Genomic DNA, 20,631 nt, shown 5'->3' with positions numbered 1-20,631 from the left:
CACGCCTGGCTAATTTTTTGTATTTTTAGTAGAGACTGGGTTTCACCAGGTTGTCCGGGCTGGTCTGGAACTCCTGACTTCAGGTGATTATAGGCATGAGCCACCGTGCCCGTCCTTTTGCTAACCATTTTAACAAATTCAGCATTGTAAAGAGCTTCAATATATATATTAAGTAATGAAGTAGCCCTAATATTTCTGGTAAACTCTCCTATCTGCACCACAAGCTTGTTTAATAATTTTTCACTTTATACCCGTTTTTTGAATATTATGGCTTAATGATATCTTTAATTTTATTTTTTAATCACTGTCTCATTTTATAATAGAAGGGATATAAATAAAACATGATAAATAATGCATAAAGATTTAGAATTGTGTGTTTAGTTGCTGCTTAAAATCCTCATCTCCATATTTCACATTTGAATCTATGAAATTAAAATCATTCCTGTTAAAATGACTGCAATTGAAGGATTATCTTATACTCATCTGGAATCTTTCATTTTGTGGTCATGTATAGAGAAAGTAAGCAAACTAAATTTACACAAATTACTCATCAATTATTTAGCACATACAAAAGCATGAAAATCTATGTTGTAAAAGTGTAGAGCAAATCAGTCTTTGTTAATTTACTGTATTTGGTGAGAAACTATATCAGTATAGATGTTGAAAGTCAAATTTATACAACTATTCACTGATTGCTCATATGAACTGAATTGACTCAATTCTTAAGTATTGTCAAAAGACAAAAACTAAAATTGCATATAACAATGAGCCATTTTGCTCATAGTATCTTGTCATTAAATTTAGTATTTCAAAGAACATATTTAGTAAAAATGTATCCCTGTATCTGTCTAGTTCTGCTTTAGAAAGCCAGTAGCTATGCTCAAAAGAACAAAGTTTTTCTAATGCATAGGAAAACATGCATTCCCCTCAAAGGAGAACGGGATTTCTTTTGAATTTCATAGTGTGACTGAGTGGCATTAACATTTTATTAACTGAAGGTAGTTACAACTTTATACAGAAATTTTACATTTTCATAATGTAAGCACAAATATTATAAATACATTCAATTAATTGATTTAAACTTTTCAAAGGAGGAAAGCAAAGGGAATTATTTACTCCCTTGGGCAGAAAGAAAGTATAACCGATAAAAGTAGCCATAGTTAAATGCTGTGAAAGCCCATAGGGATTACAATAGAACATTTTTATAATTAGTTCTTTTTCTGTTAAACTAGCAAGTTTAAGAAATGTGTGGCAGTTTTAAATATGAAAATATCCCCTATATATACTGGGGGCATTTTTCTTTAAAATCTGTAAATCAGGGGAAATAATCTTAATTGAATTAAAATAATCTATTTGGTATGAGAAATTTTTCTGTTACATTTGTGTCATTTAATGACCACTTATTAAGTTCATTCTGATGATGGGCATTTGATTAATGATTATTAAATGAATGTTATATTCTAAGTATAGACAAGCCTGAAGTCTGAAAGTCTCTTCCTGATTTCTTACGCTACCAGTTCTTTCCAGGCAATAAATGGTACCGTGTCCCACACCATCCAGATATGATTGTATGTCTTTATTTCCAAACTCAACTCTCCTCTAGATGCAAGCCATTTTGCAATTTTAGCTAGGTTAATGAATTATGCCCGTGTTACCCCTCCTCGGTAAGGCATGCATTCTAAGAGGCATCACCTGGACACCAGGCTTTAACAGAAATCCCAATTACGGTAGGACTTTCCAGGCAGATGGGTGGAAGGAATTTTTTTAGTTAGAATAGTCTTCATAGTGCCTCTAAAAGTTAAACTAAAGAAAAAATGACGTGCACAATTTATAGATAACAGACTGATCTAAATATGGATAATCTACTAGGTGCAATTTTTAATTTCTGTACACATAACTATCCCTTTCTAGTTTTCATTTAGAGAGATTTTCTGTCAGTATTCAAGTTTATCCACTTCTGGAAGTTTGAAAAAACAAACAAACAAACAAAAAAACCTCACTTTTTGAAGATTTCTGAGAATTTTCTCCATTTTTCTGCTTTCCTATGCCTAGCAGAACTAAGATTGAGCTCAACCACAAACCTAAGTGAATATCTTATGAACAAGTTTTCATAGCATATTATATTAATTCTAAATCTGTAATCTTTTTATCAAGTGCCTTACCATATATTCATTTTCCTTTTCACTTCCCTTAGCAATGAAGCTGATAAACAAAACAAAATAAAAATAAATATCTTCCTGAAATGTTGTCATATACTTGTTTTATTATTCATCAAGGCTGTGTTAGTAGCTATGCGGAATGCTTATTCCTCTTTTTTTGCCTTTATTTTCCTTATTTTTAGATTCTGTTGATGGTGCTGTTGGGATTTTGGTTCATATATGGCTTTTTCCCATTATCGTCCTCGTCTCTATCTTAAGTCCTCGAAGGTGACCTTATCCAGGCAGAGGCTATAAAAGATTCACCAGGCACTGGCATGAAGAAAGAGTCTTTGTAAATGGACATTGAACAAACAAACTACCAAAGATTCCTCCACTGACTACTGACTCAAATAAAACAATAAAAACAAATTTTTTAAGCACTGGGGATAAAAAGACATCATGGAAGTATAACTTATTCCAACCTAAACATAAAAGATAATCTTGACCTGAGTAGAGAAGAGACCTTCAGGTGCTTTTGTGGCTAAAAAGATTACAGCGTCATCTGGTTGAACTCTGGAAAAAAAAAAAAAAAGAAAATAAGAAAAAAAAAGAGCTATAGAAATCCTTGTCAAAGCACAAAGTCATGGCTGGTTTTGTTTCAAATGAATAGTTTGCTTGTTACCATGGAAACCTAATGGCCTGCCAACAAAAACCTCACTGTAAACAGGGTACGTGAAGAGCTGGCATTTATTTTCCTTTCAAGAAGGTTTTCATAGAGAATTAAATAAATGTAGGCCCTTTTACCTTTGGCTGTTACCCTTCCTTGAAAATAACCCGAACTCAGAATTATTTAAAGCATTCATGTTCCTCCCCACCTTATCCCCATCCCACCTTTATTATTATTATTATTTTTCTCCCATGGCTAAGCTAGATAACTGTATGCTGTCTCTTTTTGCATGCACTACTATCCAGGATGGTAAACCTGGGCTTACATATTACACAGGCTTATCGGAGTTTGCTTGCGGCCACTTGAACACCCAAACTACGTCATCTGTTCCAATGAAGAAACCAAACCACCATCTTTTATAAATTGCCATGGAAACCAAGTGCCTTCAATGAAACAAGCCTGAATAATTTTCAACTCAGAAGCTTGCACTGCTAAGAGTGGTTTGTGTAAAACTATTTTATAAACAAACTACAGAGTCTAAATGTGCAAATTACAGGCAAGACAACAAAGCCGCTTCTGAAGAAAAAAGGACCGAAGCTGCTGCGTAAGCCCATGCAGACAAGATATTTGTTGTTTAACCTCCTAGACAGCCATGGCCTTTCGGCTTATTGTCCATTAGAAAATTACTTCCATTGAGACCAGACATGGAGCAACACTTTTTTTCTTCCAGGTTTTTAAATGGGTCAACCAGAGCAAAAGTTTATTAAGAATACTTAGTGCAGAAGGTGGTAAAACACAGAAGTGATTTTTTTTACTCTAACCTCTATTTGAAATGAAATTGGCCCTAGCTTTAGAGGGAACAAGGAAATGTTTGGGATTGCAGCGCATACTAACTCTACAGTGGAACTGGGCCTGAAAAATCTGGCTTTATTCTAAACTCTGAGGGTAATATGCCTCTGCCCTATAGTCAGACTCTGTGCAAATTGTGAAATATTATTTTATTATTTTACCAAGATTAAAAAACACTTTTACAAAAAAACAAAAACCTGTAAAAATGATTTTGAGCTACCTGAGGACAAATCATATCTTTAACCAGCCAGTTTTCCAATGCATTGTAAATTTCACTTAAACCTGTTGGTTATGAAAATTTGAAGATCCTTTTCCTTAAATTATCTCAGCTTTTAACTTCATTTAAAAAGACTTTTGTCTAAGAAGAGTATTACTATTACATGTTCTTTCAACACCCCAGGATTAAAAAAAGCTGATTATGCAAGTAATTGGAATATAAGTATTAAATTATAACATTTGCAAATATTAATATAAAAGCACAACAAAATGTAGTAGAAAATGACAAAGCTTGATTTTTTAAAACAATTCTGTAGAAATGTTTGTGCAAATTCAGTAATTCAATTTAAAGTATAATTTTACAGCTATGTTCAATAAAGCCTCTTTCCAGGTAAGGTTTGACAAGCAGTATGTGTGTTTGTTGAGCAATGTTCACTTATCACTAAAATGAAATTAGTTATACAATTTATTGGTTACCATGGGATAAATCTTCAGTGCTCCACATACCTTAATGTCTGCAGAAAGAAATTTTAATAGGAACTCCCTAATGCACTCTCCTATATTTGTAATACATGCAAAACAACAACAACAACAACAACAAAACAGTTAAACCTTTGAAGGTAAAATATGAAATATATATGAACCTAGAATGTAATGTCTATTTTAAGTCAGTTCAAAAGGGGACCTGTTTGAATTTAGGTAGTGTTGGAATTGATCTGAATCAAGTATTTTAAATTAAACATGATAAACAAATGAGTTTCATAACTTATTTGAATGAATTAGGCATATTAAAATTTTTTCAGAGTTTCACTGTTACCTATGTACTTTATCAGACCAAAGAGATTCAAGTAAACGATATCTGGAGCATTTATTTTACTATTTACAAAATTTCCCTTCACCTTGACTTCCATTTTTTGGCAACTAGCCCCTTTTCTCCACTTTCCCTTATCAGTAGATCACCCTTTTTAATTGATTTTCTTCACTTTCATTCCCAATAATAGCAATGAAAATGTTTTCGATCTAAAAGGAGAATCTTAACTCAATGCCCTCTTCCCTGATCTTTAAGTTGATTTCAGTGAGGCTTTTGCAATAAAACATAAAAATAAATTTAAAAAGTCTATATTCAGAATATTTGAATATACATATATCATTTTCAGGTAAAGAGTCAAATGTCCTATTACCCTAAATAATTATGCACAAAGAAACTACTATAAGAAAAAGTTTCAATCCTACTACTAAGCATTTATAAAACACTAAAATCTTTCCCACCCTCTCAAACAGTTAAGAATATACAATGCTTCAGAAGTTGATGAGAACTGGCTGGTACTTCACAAATTAATTTTGCTTAAATTTTTTAAAAAGCTGTAGATGAATGTGAAGAACAAAGGGGCAATCAGAAGTGCGAAGCAATCAGACTTATTGAGATGGTAATAAAATGTATATCTCAAGTGGGTTCTGGATTATTCATGTAAACCAACAAACAATTTGAATCAACGTTTTTCACTTCAGCTCTTATGTTCAGTTGCTTTAATTGAAAGTAAATGGATAAAAATGTAGAAATTTAAAAAGATTGGGATCAGTGAAATGTAAATTTTGTTAAGTAGCCTCTTCTTTAATATTAGTAAAAATAATGAAACTTTTAAAACACCCTTAGCAACTACCTTCCTTTTCCTAATATTTTTTGTATTTATTATGAACTGAACTCACCAACATATTTTTCCTTTTCCATTTTGATAACATATTTAAAGTCTAATTGATACCAATATTTTTTGTTCTTTTAAGGAAAGGAACCAGGCAATGGAGTTTTTAATGTTCTGGAAGAATGAATATACCATGTAATCTCTTATTGCCAGTAATTCATCCCAATTAATTAGAAGCATTATTCTATTTCATCAGTTCAAGAATGCTTGTCTCTCTACATGCTCACATCTCTGCAATTGGGCCTATTTTAATTGCAATTGGCAGCATTTCTTTGTAGTGATATATAAAATGCATCATAGACATAATCAAATTCACTAAAGTCACTAACATTGCCAGAAGTGCCAAACAATGCCTAATATGACTACTTTTCAACAAACCCTAAAGTGAGAAAAAACACCCAACCATATTTGTAAGATTTACATCAAATGCTCATTGACTATGCAGTATTTAAAAATAATGTAACTTTTATTTTGTCCATTTTAAAAATCTGCATCTTCTCTGAAATACATGATATGCATACCTAGATTCACTTTTTTTTTCTTTTTCCTGTTACTTGTTTTTCAGTTCTACCACAAATCCCAGTATGCTATATATACGTGTTTAAAATGTTTCCCCCTTCATGTTATTGACAATATTTTGTCACAAGTTTGGCCTGCCATTAACTTTTCTTTAAAAGATTTGAAAGATGCATGGTATACCACAATGTCATGCAATAGGCTAAACTAAAGGTATTTCATTTCACAAATATCACAGAATTGACTTTGGCATGGCAATGAATTATGATATTATAATATTGAGAATTACAACCCAGCTAGTCAGTTACATCATGTAATAGAGTAAAAATAATTCCATTCTTTTGTATTTTAAAATATGATGAAATACAAATTACAACTGTATTAACTTTTCACCAAACATGCATTTTTATTTTAAAGACTTTATAATAAACATATATGTCAATAAAATGTGTAACCTGAAGAACAATTAATTCATTTAGTTATGTAATTAAGACTCTATGAACCTGGCTGTGGTGTTTTTCATGACTGATTTTCTTTGCTCTGATTAGTGATTTGAAAGATGGTGATGGAATAATCTGATTTTTATAGGGTGATTTCCAAGTATTCTTATGAATGCATATTATTTACCAGAAACCTTTTCTTTTTTAATGTGCCTTTCAAAGATCAGGGCCAATCAACAGACATGGAAACTGGAAAAACTTTACCCCAAATTAATTTGCTTCTTGGTTGATGACTACTTATTGCTAATTGCTTCATCTGTGTCTCACTAAAGCAGAAGGTACACTCTTCTTGCAACTGGGTAGTTGATGTCAATGAGGAGTTATTGCATTTTCTGTGAAAACAATAAAATCATAGGGTTCAATCCCAAGCTCTTTCCTTTCCTACAATGTTCCCTTTGTGACTAATCAGTTTATTAGTTTTCTTAGTGCTTATTTTTAAAAAGCAATGTCTGGCATTTTCTACTTCTGCTTAAGAGAAAACCTACCACAGAATGATCAGAACTTTTTTCAAATCTAATACAAAATGTTCTTTGCTGAATATCCATAATATTTATCAGTAAACATGTATATTGTTATTACGTAGAAAAAGAAAGACTAAAGACTTGAAATCTTAACGTCAACTATGTCAGTTCTGAATCAATCCATATATTCATGTCTGCTTAGAAAAAGAAGCAAGGCTTAGAGAGGGCGAAATATTCCATATATTTGTATATGGATGACTTTATTAACATATATTAAATTAAAGCTTAATAAATTACGAGTGGTGATATCACTACCCTGAACCTACTTTGAATATATTGAAATTAGGGAACTGGAATTCAAAATGTTTAGTAGGCCAGAGGTTAAACTCTGGGTAAAAACTGAAATAGTTTTCTCAAGGAAATATTTGCAACGGATTGAATTTAATTTCAATTGTACTAATTTTCCATGAGTTAAGCTAAAATGTATTCTTATTTTTCAATAAAAAATGGGAAATTCTATAAAATAGGGATTAGCTTGTTAGTTTCAATTTGTTTTTGTATGGCTCTTAATTGTTGTCCTGGATTTCCAGGATATCATTTTTCTTTCTTTAGTTTCATCAATATATTTAAATGTGTACATTTAATCAAATATACATTGTGTTAAATTTATATTGAATATTAGTTACATTTGAAATTTTGAAGTTTAGATTTAATTACATTTTCCTTTTGATATTTTCCTCCTGCTAGTTTCAGATAGATGTATGTTATTTTCCCTTGGATTTTTTTTTTTTCAATAAATGAAATTATGTTAAATACTCTATTAGTGTTTTGGGGAAATTTCTGCTGTCAATAAGCACTTAAGGTAGAAACAAAAAGATATTTAGAACACCAATTATGTTTGCAATTTAAGATGAAAATGCCATCATTTCTCTCACTACTGAAAATCTTTTATAGACTCAACACTGCAGTGAGCACAATTAGCCCATTAAGATATGTGCTGATTTTTACATCCTTTCTAAGGGATCATTTATAAGATTGTAAGCAAACACTAAAATCTTCCTGAATGGATGTGATCTAAGAATTATAAATCAGTTTATTAACTCTAGGTTTCTGAATGATATATGAAATAATTGTGGCTTAATGGTGCTAATGTTATTCAGGAAGATAGATCTGATATCTGAAACATAATCACATATTTCATGGGGACGCTTGGCTAAACGTGAGTTTTCTTAGAGAAACAAATAATATTGCTTGACAATGATTAAGTGAACTGAAGTATAAAGGGAGTTCAGAAAATAAACTTGATTATCATTGTTTCCCTACTGACATTTTAGCATAATTTTGTTTTTATTTTTGGTATTATATCCCTAAACAAATCTACAAAATTTCGGAAATGCAGTGACAATTAACATTAACAGAACCATAACAGTATTCAAAAGTCAGCTTCCCAACTGCTTTCTAACTATGTGTTAATTACTATTTATTTTTCATATGCTGTTTTAGTATAATAGTTGAATTAAGGATCTTACCTATATTTGTATTTTCTGTAGTCTTTAGTGGTCTACATATGTGCTTCCCAAATGAAACTGTAACCTCTTCCATTGCAAGGATGTGTCTTTTACATCTTTAGTAGCCTCTATTGAACTTAGGTAAATTGTAAGTCATGCTTCTACGGAGACTACTGAATTAATGATTATTGAAATAATTTGCGATTTAGAGCCATATTTAGACCAGAACTTATTCAGTGAACCTAGAAATAAGCAGCAACTTCATCTTTCACTAAGGAAATCAATGAAAATTCATAGACTGGAGAGATCTCCTGTATATTGAGAAAAATGAGAAGCCAACTGAAGCAACAGTTTAAACCATTTGCAACAGAATTTTCTAGCACTTCTTACTTTAACAGAAAACAATTGTATTTCTTAATAAAAGAGCAAATGTTAATGTTTCTGCAAACAATATCATTATATGTTTAAACTAAGTAAAATTAGATAAATACTGCATATTTTATGTTAGATATCAGAATTATACATGAGAATAATATTTTAGGAAATCTAGATAACTAAAATGTACTAATTATAGAATATTATGCTTCATTTTATATCAGTAGGATCATATAAGCTCCAGCTAAATTCAAACTCTTAGTTCCTTTCTAGACTTTGTTGCAGAATGTATTACTTGGAATCTAAAACTGAAGTGTAACATATTTAGACATGCAAATATTTTTCAGAGTTGTATGATAATTTGAATTGTAAAACAAAATTTTAAAATTAAGACTATTTGGGGGTAATAATTTATGTAGCAAAAACTACATTCTTACAAATGGAACAAAATAATAAGAAACAAATTAATTTTCAAAATTGGAAACAGCATTGAATAGAGAGGACTCTTAATTTTTATTATTTTAACTTGTTTCTGCTTTGAATTACATGTTTTAGTTTGCAAAACTAACACAATTCAACAGGCCAATGAGTCCAAAATATAAGGATGGTATGGTGCTAACATATGCCAGCCAAATAATAATTAAGTAAATGAAAAATAAGTACTACAATGTATATTGTAATTTTTAATGACATAAACATACATCATTCTTTTTTTCAGATTTTGACAATATCATGTACAAGACTGAGATTTTGAATGTATCCAAAAAGCTTTTCCAATGCAGTTGCATCTGGGGGCACTGGAGGGGTATCCATTCTGAATCAATCACCCACTATAGAATATGATCCAATTATTCTACAATTTCTCACTCAGTTATCCATTCCTTCCTCCTTAGCACTATTTTTTTTCATTCAATCTTCCTTTAAACTACAAATACTTTCATAAGAGAAAGATATTAGTTCCTAATATTATGGAGTACATTTTATCAGATCAAAATCTTCCAATAACTAGAATAATAGGCTGAAAAAACTTACCAGAAAAGACTAGGAAGATGGAAAAGCACGCTAAAAGAAGATGTATAGGACTTGAAAGACTACACTTATTTTATAATTTCTCTGAGCATAGGTTCAGATTGCATACCCAATACTGAACATGTAGATAGAATGAGAAGAATGTCTAGCTGTCAGATACATGCAGTGGCTCAGAGCAGAGTGGTAGAGTTTATAAAACAGAAATATAGACAATGAGGTCACAGAGATGGGGACAATATGAGTAGGTATGGATAATGTAGTTTAAAATGAAATTATTTAAATGAGTGCTCACATCAGTATGAGAGAGACGAAAGGAAAATTTCATAGTCAAATGCATTTGGTAGCGACATAAAATCTAGAAAGTGAAAATAAAGTATTCAAATCAAGTAAATTTGAAAAGGGGTTGCAATAAACACATTTGCAAATATTTTGCCACATGTTCTTCTTGCTTTCCTTTTCAGTGACTATTTACAACTTGGCTTCTCTGCCTACTTTCTTCTTCCTGTGTTATGTGAAGTGACATTATGTAGGTTAGTTTAGAGTAACTTTTACTTTAAGACGTATTTCAACAAGGAAGTTCCTGCCTCCAAGTGCTTCTGCTAACACTCTTACTCTAGCACTTTCTCATTAAGTCATTTTATTCAACTTATTTAATGTTCCTACAACTGAGGTTTTTTTTCTCCTGTAAAATAGGGATAACAGCAACAGTAATAATATGGTATTTCATAGGATTGATGGGATGGTTATATGAGATAATCTGAGAAAAGCATTTAAATAATTTCCTAGAGCACAGCAAGCATTGGAGCACTAACTCATTTTTGATATCCTTCCTATTATTAGAGAAAGAAAAAGAAGAATGTTGAAAATCATGATGTCTGTTTCAGTGCACATATGCCAAGTTTGAAAATGAGCATTATCAAGTTATTTCTACTTTCTCTAATAATCCTACTTCGAGCCCATGCTTACACTTACATTCATACACACAGCATTTACATAATGATTTATCATTTTCAAATTGTTCTCAAACTCATTATTTTATCTGTTCATGGGTTAGTGATTTATGCATAGTATATGTGACTCTACACATTATGGAAGACTTAAGATTTTTTTTCCAGAACCCTGACTCTCAGAGCATGTAGAAGGGCACCCTTTCACATGTGACCCAGGAGGAAAAAAAATATTGCTTAAGAAGCAATCTCTTTTGTATTTTAATATCCAGTAAACCCGCATACATCAACAAATCTAAGGCAGCACCATTTAACATAGCATGAAGAAGGAAAAAAATCTGTTTTTATTGTGATTATAAGAAACACCAGTTTTAACAGTCAGTCCTATTTCAGAGATGTTAAAATGTTTTTTAAAAAATTAAACATTAACTGGCCAGGTGTGGTGGCTCTCGCCTGTAATCCCAGGACTTTGGAAGGCTGAGGTAGGTGGATCACCTGAGGTCAGGAGTTCAAGACCAGCCTGGCCAACATGGTGAAACCCTGTCTCTACTAAAAATACAAAAATTAGCTGGGTGTGGTGGCAGGTGCCTGTAATCCCAGCTACTCAGGACATGAGGCAGGAGAATTGCTTGAACCTAAGAGGCGGAGGTTGTAGTTAGCCAAGATCGCACCATTGCACTCCAGCCTGGGCAACAGAGCAAAAACTCTGTCTCGAAAAAATAAAAATAAACATTAAAGTTGATAAAATATGGCATCACTTATAATTATTCCAGATATTTTATTTGAGCCTCACAGTAAACCTGTTTTGTGTATTAGAATGCAGCCAGATGCAGATTTTAATGTTAATCAAAATCTCCTAGGATAGTTGTTGACAATTCAAATTCCAAGGTTTTGGCACCAGAGGTTTAGATTCAATAGAGATGGGGACTGGGTTTTAAACAAGCTGCTTAAATAATTCTGATGCATGTGATCAAAACAACATAATTTGGTAAACATTGGTGTAGTGGAAAGAACATACATTCAAATTCTAATTTTACCATTAGTAGCTGTGTGACCTTATGTAGATGGTTTAAATTCTCTGTTCCTCAGTGTTCCCTGGATACACCATAGAGTGGCCTGGAGCCAGACTACCTGGTTTCTTCCTTATACAATTTCCCTCAATTCCTTCATGTGTAATAGCGGGTAGTATATTGCCTAATTTATGAGCTAGTATAAATAAAACACTTATAACATTACTAGTAAATAAGAAGTGCTACATAAGTGTTTACTCACCTATAAAAAAAAAGGGGGGGGCAGCAGTAATAGTACCTATCTCATAATATCATGATGATTAAATGATGTAATGCATATCAGGTATAATATTTAGCAAAGAAATATTTTTTTCAAAATAATGGCTTAATTTAGTAATCTATCTTCTTAAATAATTTTTAATTTTTTTCATGAATAACCCTTGTGTTTTTTTTTAATCTTGTTTTATCTTGAGGACAGACAAGTAAGAATTTTCTACAATACTTTAATGATTCAAATATTTTAATATTCTTATTTAACTGACATAAATTATATTAGCTCTCAAATGAAGTAAGTCCTCTGGTATTACTTTCTAATATAAACAATTTTGAATAATTATGCTTATTTTAGAATATAAGAAAAATTAGACATTGTTAGTGAATAAGCACAAGTTTGGCATTCTTAAAAGTTAACCATTAATATTTATATATGTACATATATTCTAGAGAGAAATATTAATTTGTAAACATTTAGCCTTTTATTTTGACATAATTAGATTTACAGGCAGTTGTAAGAGATAATACAAAGGTTTCATACACAGTTTACCCATTTTCACTCAATGATAACCTTTAAAACTGTGGTACAATATCATAAACACATTGACATTGATACAGTCCACTAATACTGTTCCCTATTTTATTTGTGCTTGTACGTATGTGTGTATTTAATTCTATGTATTTTAAACACATCTCTAGGTTCTTGTATCCATCACCATAGACAACATACAACAGTTCAATCACCACAAGGATCCCTTTAGTGCTGCCTTTTGACAATACATCTCCCTTAGGCCAGCCAATCCTATACTACTGGCAACAATTAGTCTGTTCTCCATTCCTACAGTTTTGTCACTTAAGGAATGTTACATAAATGGTATCATATGATACATAAATATTGGGGAGTTGCTTTTTTCAGCCTAATTTCCTGGAGATTTATCCAAGTTGTGGTATGTATCAATAGATTGTGCCTTTTTATTGCTGAGTAATATTGTGTAGTATGCACATACATTTTTGGAACCATTTATCCATTAAAGGACATCTGGATTGTTTCCAGTGCAGGGCTATTATAAATAAAGCTGCTATGAAGAATCCTGTACACATTTTTGTGTGAACTTAGATTTCCATTACTCTGAGATAAATGTTCAGGAATGTAATGGCATGCAACATAGTAGTTCATGTTTAGTTGTATAAGAGACTGCCAAATTGCTTTCCAGAGTGAGGATTTCACTTTGCATTTCTGCCAATAATATGAGTGACCCAATTTCTGTACATTCTCACCAACATATGTTATTGTCACTGTTTTGTTTTTGTTTTAACTATTCTGATAGGTGTGTAGTGATATCTCATTGTGGCTTCAGTTTGCATTTTCTAAAGGCTAATAAAGTTGAACATCTTTTCATTTGCCACCTGAATATCCTCTTCTGTGAAATGTCTAACCATGTCCTTTGCCTGTTTGATAAATGCATTTTCATATCATTTCGTTTTGAGAGCTCTTTTTATATTTGACATCAAAGTCATCGGTCATATATGTGACTTTCAAATATTTTCTCCTGGACTGCACCTTGTCTTACCATTTTTTTTCACATGGTATTTTGCAGAGAAAAAGTTTTCCGTTTTGATAAGCTTCAATTTATTTTTTTTCTTTTATAGATTGTGCTTTTTTGATGTAAAGTTTAAGGATGCTTTGTCTAGTCTTAACTACTAAATATTTTCTCCTCATTGTTCTTTTCAAATCAACATTGACCTTATCTTAAAATAGAAAATAAAACAAATTTTTAGACTTGCTATTATGTTAGGTACATTTATTTTAGCTCAAATTACTGGCTTTTTTCATAACAATGATGAAATATGTAAAATTATCAAATAAATGTGGTTAAAAGATATTTTAAGTATTAAATCTAAATTTAGAATTTAAAATGTAAAGTTAATTATATATTATCTGACATTCCACAGAAACATTCGTTTAAACAGAAGAAAGTTGCATCTCTTTATCCCAAAACATACCCACAACTTACAACCTTGATTTTTTTGAATTACTCTTTAATATCACTAATAGGAATTATATCATGTAAAAAATCAGACAGCCATAAATGCCCATCAGAAGGGAGCATGACATAAAGCATTTGTGTTCTTAATTCTACTCCAGGTTTAATAGAACAGTGCATCCTGAAGACAGCTGATTACATGAGAGATTTTTTCACGAGCCAGGGCCTATCCATGATTGTAATTCAAAAGTGTCAGATATTTAACACCACCACAACCAGACACTAACCTGTTTCCCCACCCTGCACACCAGCAGCCTTGGATCAACTCCTCAGCTTTCCATCCATGAGGGAGAATAGCTCTGAGGAGCCTGTTTTATAGACACCCAGAGTTCTCCAGTGGGACCAAATTTATTACTCACCAAGGTCCCTGGATTAAGAGCAATCCTCTGTTGGTTGCCTTAACTTCCCTTTCTCACTTCCTCATATGTTTCTTAGAATTGACTGGCATCACCATGCAGGTAAAATACTGCATTGAAACCCTTGTTTCAAACACTAGTTATGAAAGAACAAAACTAAGACAATGATTCATTTGCAGAAGAGAGAAGCAAGAATCTGTTTAAGACAATGGGCTCAAACTTAACATAGGGCATATGGATTAATATACAAATATGTCCACTAGATATTGTTTGGCTAAAAAAATACATAAAGTTTTATGTCATCTGATATAGTTATAAAAATATGTATGCCCCAAACTGCTAGGATTCTTCCTGTCTCGTAGATATAGCTAAGCAGTTTCATTTTTTATTCATTTACTGTTTTCTTTCTGGGCATTTTTTTTTTTTTTACATTGAACATACATCAATTTTGTTGTCTTAAAAAAAGAACAAAGAAAACACCTGATGAGAGAAAAGGAAGAAAATGGTTCAGTGCAAGGAAAGGTTTTATTTGAGGTTTTTATATTTCAAAAGTGGATCTTTTCTAGATTTGGCCTAGAAAATAAAGCTTTAGGCATTCTATATGGAAGTATCATACAGTAAGGAGAACCACAAGTCTGCCTAGTGAAGTCCTAGCGATGTGCTGGGATACTGAAAACAGGATACTTACCAAAGGCAAATATCACTTAATGGTGCACATTGGCAGAGGAAATCAAGTGAGCTGAAGAGTCCAAATATGCTCTACTCGGTGAAGCATACTTAATTCAAAGTTTAAGTTGGGAATATTAGTTGGAAGAAAAAAAACAATCTTGATTTTGAGTTCATGAAAACTGTAATATGTGCATGAATGATTGGTAAAAATGACAAGTTTAAATACTGGAAGAAACATGCAGAATTTCTGTGTTAGAATATAATGGGCATGTGGTTTGAGACTATTTTCCCACTCTGATCTCTTCTTTTCAGTACTCTAATTATTTGTTGATCTCATTTATAGTCTCTCAACTGTATTTATTTGTTCTGGAAAATAGTGCACTGCATATGAAAGTAATCTCCATCACAGTGAGTGCATTTCTTTTCATCTCTCTGGCCTAGTTAGCTCTGTTGATTTGGGTATGTGGTAATGAGGCCAGTGGTGTAGATTCAAACCTGATCCTAATTAGCTGTGCATGGAGAGATAAACTCCATGGACAAACCTGCTACTTTCGGCAAAACATTGGACCATGCTTATTATCGGTCAGAAATGGGACTAAGATTGTGCAGCTAAATTGATAGTTTCATTATCATTGTTGAATAAAAATGTCAAAATTTGTATTTCTCACTGGTGTATTAATACCCTATGCTTCTCCAGTACTCTTCTTGTCTAGAATGACAGCAACAGTCACGACAATTTAAGCCAGAAACCTGGGAATCAACCTTGATACCTCCACATTCTTCATTCCTCTATTCAATCAATCACCACATCTATTTGTTTTGCCTCCGGAATATATTTCAAATCTTTTTGTCATCTCAAATGTCACTATCCTAGACTAGGTTGCCATGTACTCTTGCTAGGATACTGCAATAACTTCTTGTAGATCTTTACATCCAATCCCGCCATCTCCAGTCATTCTCTACGTTATAGCTTACGTGATTGTCTTAAAATGCAAATACTATACGCATTCTCCTTCTTAAAGCCTTTTAATAGTTTCCCATTGACCACCAAAAACAGACAGAATTCCTTAAAGTAGGACATAAAACCTGGATGACCTAGTTCCTTCTCACCAATCCAGCCTTCTATCCCATTTGATGGACATTGGACATTGGTATTCCCAGGACATACCACATAATATAATCTGTCATCAGATTTAAATAAAGAAATGAATGATTATCCTACCATCCTCACTCAGAATTTCATTGCTTCAGAAGTTTTTTTTTTTTTTTTTTTTTTTTTTTTTAGTTTCCCCAGTGCCACCTCCACACTCAGGGTTGTGTCTGCTTCTGTTTTGTCTCTAATGCTCTAACCCCCTCTTCCTTCTTCCAGTTCGTTCCTGGTCTCAGCTTATGCATGCAATCCTCTTAAAGTCCTTTCTTTATCATTTAGGCCAAGTACTTTTTTTTCTATTATTTATCCTTTCCCTTAGAACATTCCTCAAAATTTTAAATGAATATTTGTGTATTTTATTATTGTCCGTTAATTATCAGCTTATTACACTGTGAGCTCTAGGAAGCCAGAGGAAATAGGCTTGTTTTGCTTACCTTTAAAAAAATTCATAGGAGGGTTTCAAGTATTTGTTAAATGACGATAAATGACTGTATTTCCTCTCTATTGATCCCTTAAAAGCCAAGTCCAAAGATTTTCCCGAAGATTCATTTTCTTCAGTCATTTTATTCTTTCTGCTACTGTTCATAAGAATTTTTAATTTTGAAATTCAAACATGTTGGTGTTGCTGTGTTTTCTGGTTTCTCCTAATTGTTTTGAGTACTATCCATTGCTTCACATACTACCTATTTCTTCTTTTATCTTTAACAGTAGTTGTTTTCCATAGGTCTACGTTCATCCTACCCATTATAAGAGCTACAGCTCAATGGATGATATCCAAAGTGACTTCAATCTCCCAGACTATATTTGTTATATAGATTTCAAATTTATGATGAATCATATACTCTACAGTCCAAATCAGAAATCAGCTTCCTCTTCATCCCTAAAACACATTTTTTCTCTTAAATTATGAAATTCTTCTGAATTCTCTATCTTGGTTAATTTGGTCAGTATTATGCTCCCATTCTTCCAATCAACTATGTTCAAGTATATTCAAAACCCATAGAATCATATTTGCCTCCATTTGTTGTATCCAGAATTTAATCAGTATTGCTTCCTTATTCTGTCAAATCTAACCCTTCTAAAATTTCATTCTTTCACAGAAATTCAGGCAGTTTTACCTTTCTTGACATTGTAATAGCATATTAACTCATGTCATTACCTTGTACCTGAGATTCATCTTCGTAACCCTGTCAAATTTGTCTTCCTAAAGATAGTCGTACTTTTTTACATGAATGTGGAGCCTCAAATATTTTGGTCCCCTGCTCAGGGATCCTTAGTATCTACGTATTGTATGCTGACTAAGGTACACACTCCTAAGTGTGTACCCACAATTTTTCTTAAATGTTTATAATATATCTTGCCAGATTACTATGCATTGCAATTTTACTGAAAAGCATCTCTCCCTAGGACATATTCACACTTCCTAAATTCTTCAATCTTTATCTTACTATTCCACTTGACTTAAGTGATTTCTAGCTTATGGTCTTGAGGTAGGAGTCCTACTCATTCTTGCACATTCATGTCAAATACTCACTATTATTCTGATAACTTTCTTGAACTCCGTAACATGTTTTGGCACCTCTTTATGATATTTTGCTTTATATCATAACTATTAGGTCCTTGACTTATTTCCTTAATGGAGACTGTAAGCTCCTTAAGAGCAGGCATTATTTCTTATTAGTTTTATGTTCCCTTTCATGCAATTCCAAAAACTGGCATATATCAGGTGCTCAATTAATATTTGTTGAATTAAACTAAATATGTAGGAAACAAAACTGATAACAATGTATGTATACAGAAAAAATTCAAAAAATCATTAAAATTTGTACATCAGAATGTATAGAATAAAGACTTTATTGTTCCTGTTGTATCATTTGTTTTATTATAATATTTAATATAATTAATGCTTATAGGAATTAACTGTCTTGAAATTATCTAATAAAACCTTAATGCGATATTCCTAAATGTTCTGTGAGACAGTCAGAATAAATAATAGAATACTCATTCTAAGGATAAGTAAGCTGGAGTGCAGAGATTTTATAATTGACCCTCTCAGGCCCCATAACATAACACACCTAGAACTAAAACCAGGGTCTTTTAACGTTCATCACTATAATACACTGTCTCATAATCCCAATAATATTTGTAGATATAAAGTGAATTAATGTATTAATGGTGTGATAGTTTAATTTTTTAATTTAAAGGCATAATATATGGAGAACATATTCGGGATATTCTTAAAGATGTTGGGAAGACTGACAAAGCTATTTAATGCAAAAATAAGAAATGCCAATAATTCGAATTATTTATAATTACAGACACACATGCATAAAATTATGAATACATGTTTATACATATACATATATGTATGTGTATATGAATATATATGCACACACAATTGTTTTATGTGTAGATACACAGATAAATAAGCACACACACACATATATATAGAGAGAGCATATTTCTCCCAAACATCTTATAATTTAGAATAAATGTTATGGGGATGATCTTTCAGAAGCTAAACTAATCTTTTGACAAGGAATCATGAATCTGTACGTCATATAGAAGTTTAAAGGATAAAATATTGAAAAAGATTTACATTCTCATCAAAATTTGATCATGTTCATCCTAGTTTGAAATTATCTGTAATGTATCAACATAAACTAAGGTTCATGTAACTGCAGCCACTTCGATTATTTTAGTGTTATTTGTACACAGCAGTCTTCACATGAATAAGCCAAATTCAGATCCCTTGTGACACTTTGCATTTTGGATTCAGAGTCACGTTGAGTACAAGGAAGACATGGTGTTTAAACTTCAATAGTCTCCTTCATTCATCCTTAGCACTGAACGCAGGCTCAAGAGAAGAACTTAAATTTTCATGGTAATAATATGAAATTTTTTGATATCAAAAATATATAAAAGACTTTTCTGACACACTGAGTACTTGGTCTGACTAAGAGGTTTAAGTGCAAGTGTACTGATATTGCTAAAGAAATGACATGATTTAGTTGTAAGGAAAATCTATCTGTAATTTCCCCTTCACTCATGGACAAGAGTTTGTTAAGAAGTACTATGACTGTTTCTACTTGGCTATATAGATCAAGAAGGAATCTCTAGACTGTTAATTCTACGTTGAAACTGAGTAGAGATAAACTTCATAAAGGCAGAATTCATATAAGTAAGTCAAAGAAACAGGATTAATGTTTATATTTATAATGAATACACAAAGAAGAAAGTCATGCCTCTTCTGAAAAAATTTCCTAGTACTGCTACTGCTAATTCCTTCAATAAATTTATTTTCTGTCCCAAAGAATAAGCTTAGAAAAATATCAATTTTGAAACTTGATAGTATAACAGCAGTGTCCCATATGAAATATAATGTGTTCTGTTAGAAAGGAATAATTTGTTCTAGGAAATATCTGCTGGCATAAGAATATTTAGAACTTTTAAAAACAGTTTAAATTATAATATTTGTTGCGTCCAATGTCTCTGATTTGTTTTTGTGTTTGTTTTTCTACATTTGGATTTATATTCTTTTTAACTGTGAGTTGGTTAGGTGCTTAGTATTGAGGGAAAGGCAGATGGGTTTGCCTGTACTAACTAGAAATAGGCCTTACAACTCAGTCTTCCTAGAATTAGACTATTCTGCTTTCTTTTTACTTCTGAATTCATTTCTTCAAGCATGCATGAATTCCACAGAACTATATAGTATGCTATTACAAGCTACGCACACTGCTTAGAACTGGGAATGCAATGTGAACAAGATGTATGACACTGCCCATTCTCAAGTTAATACCATCAATTTAAGTGAGCTTTTGCTTTTTTATATTTAAGGCAATCTAGTCTCAGTCTTCTTGGTGGGAAACAGTAATAAATCTTGAATGAAATATTTACATGCATACTTGCAGTAGCTCTATTCAGTTCTCAGTAAATGTTTCTTAAATATATCCCACCCAGTATTTGTGAATATTGGTTCCACTCTTGGTTTTGCATTGAAAAATTAAGGAGAATCACCTTTAAAATAAGATAATAGTCTATCTCTACAAAATACTCTTAGTGCATGAACCCAGTATCCCTTTGTTTTGTGAAACTGCTACAGTTACCAAAATACGGTGATCGTGAATGGAGGGAATGCAGACACTCTAGAGAAAGGATGCTGTGAGGCTCTGTCAAGGTCAATTGCTCAGAGCCCTCACTTCTCTTAGATCTGATATTTTGC

General features: G+C 32.1%; 1 protein-coding gene across 3 annotated transcripts in view; it reads left to right on the top strand.

Moving 5' to 3' along the window:
• The window catches only part of MDGA2 (MAM domain containing glycosylphosphatidylinositol anchor 2), an 863,364-nt gene extending 857,919 nt beyond the window's left edge, over positions 1 to 5,445 (top strand). For all 3 annotated transcript variants that reach the window (XM_032244515.1, XM_032244514.1, XM_032244516.1), the window contains one exon: positions 2,342 to 5,445. In XM_032244515.1, the coding sequence (XP_032100406.1) occupies positions 2,342 to 2,430 (89 nt within the window). In that variant the 3' untranslated portion in view covers positions 2,431 to 5,445. The remainder of the gene's footprint in view (positions 1 to 2,341) is intronic.
• The last annotated feature ends 15,186 nt before the right edge of the window (positions 5,446 to 20,631 follow it).

Source organism: Sapajus apella, unplaced genomic scaffold, assembly GCF_009761245.1.
Source record: "Sapajus apella isolate SASKATOON/1434 unplaced genomic scaffold, GSC_monkey_1.0 scaffold55, whole genome shotgun sequence".
NCBI classification, from domain to species: Eukaryota; Metazoa; Chordata; class Mammalia; order Primates; family Cebidae; genus Sapajus; species Sapajus apella.
Note: the sequence above shows the minus strand (reverse complement) of the source record. Positions and strands in the feature narration are given on the sequence as shown.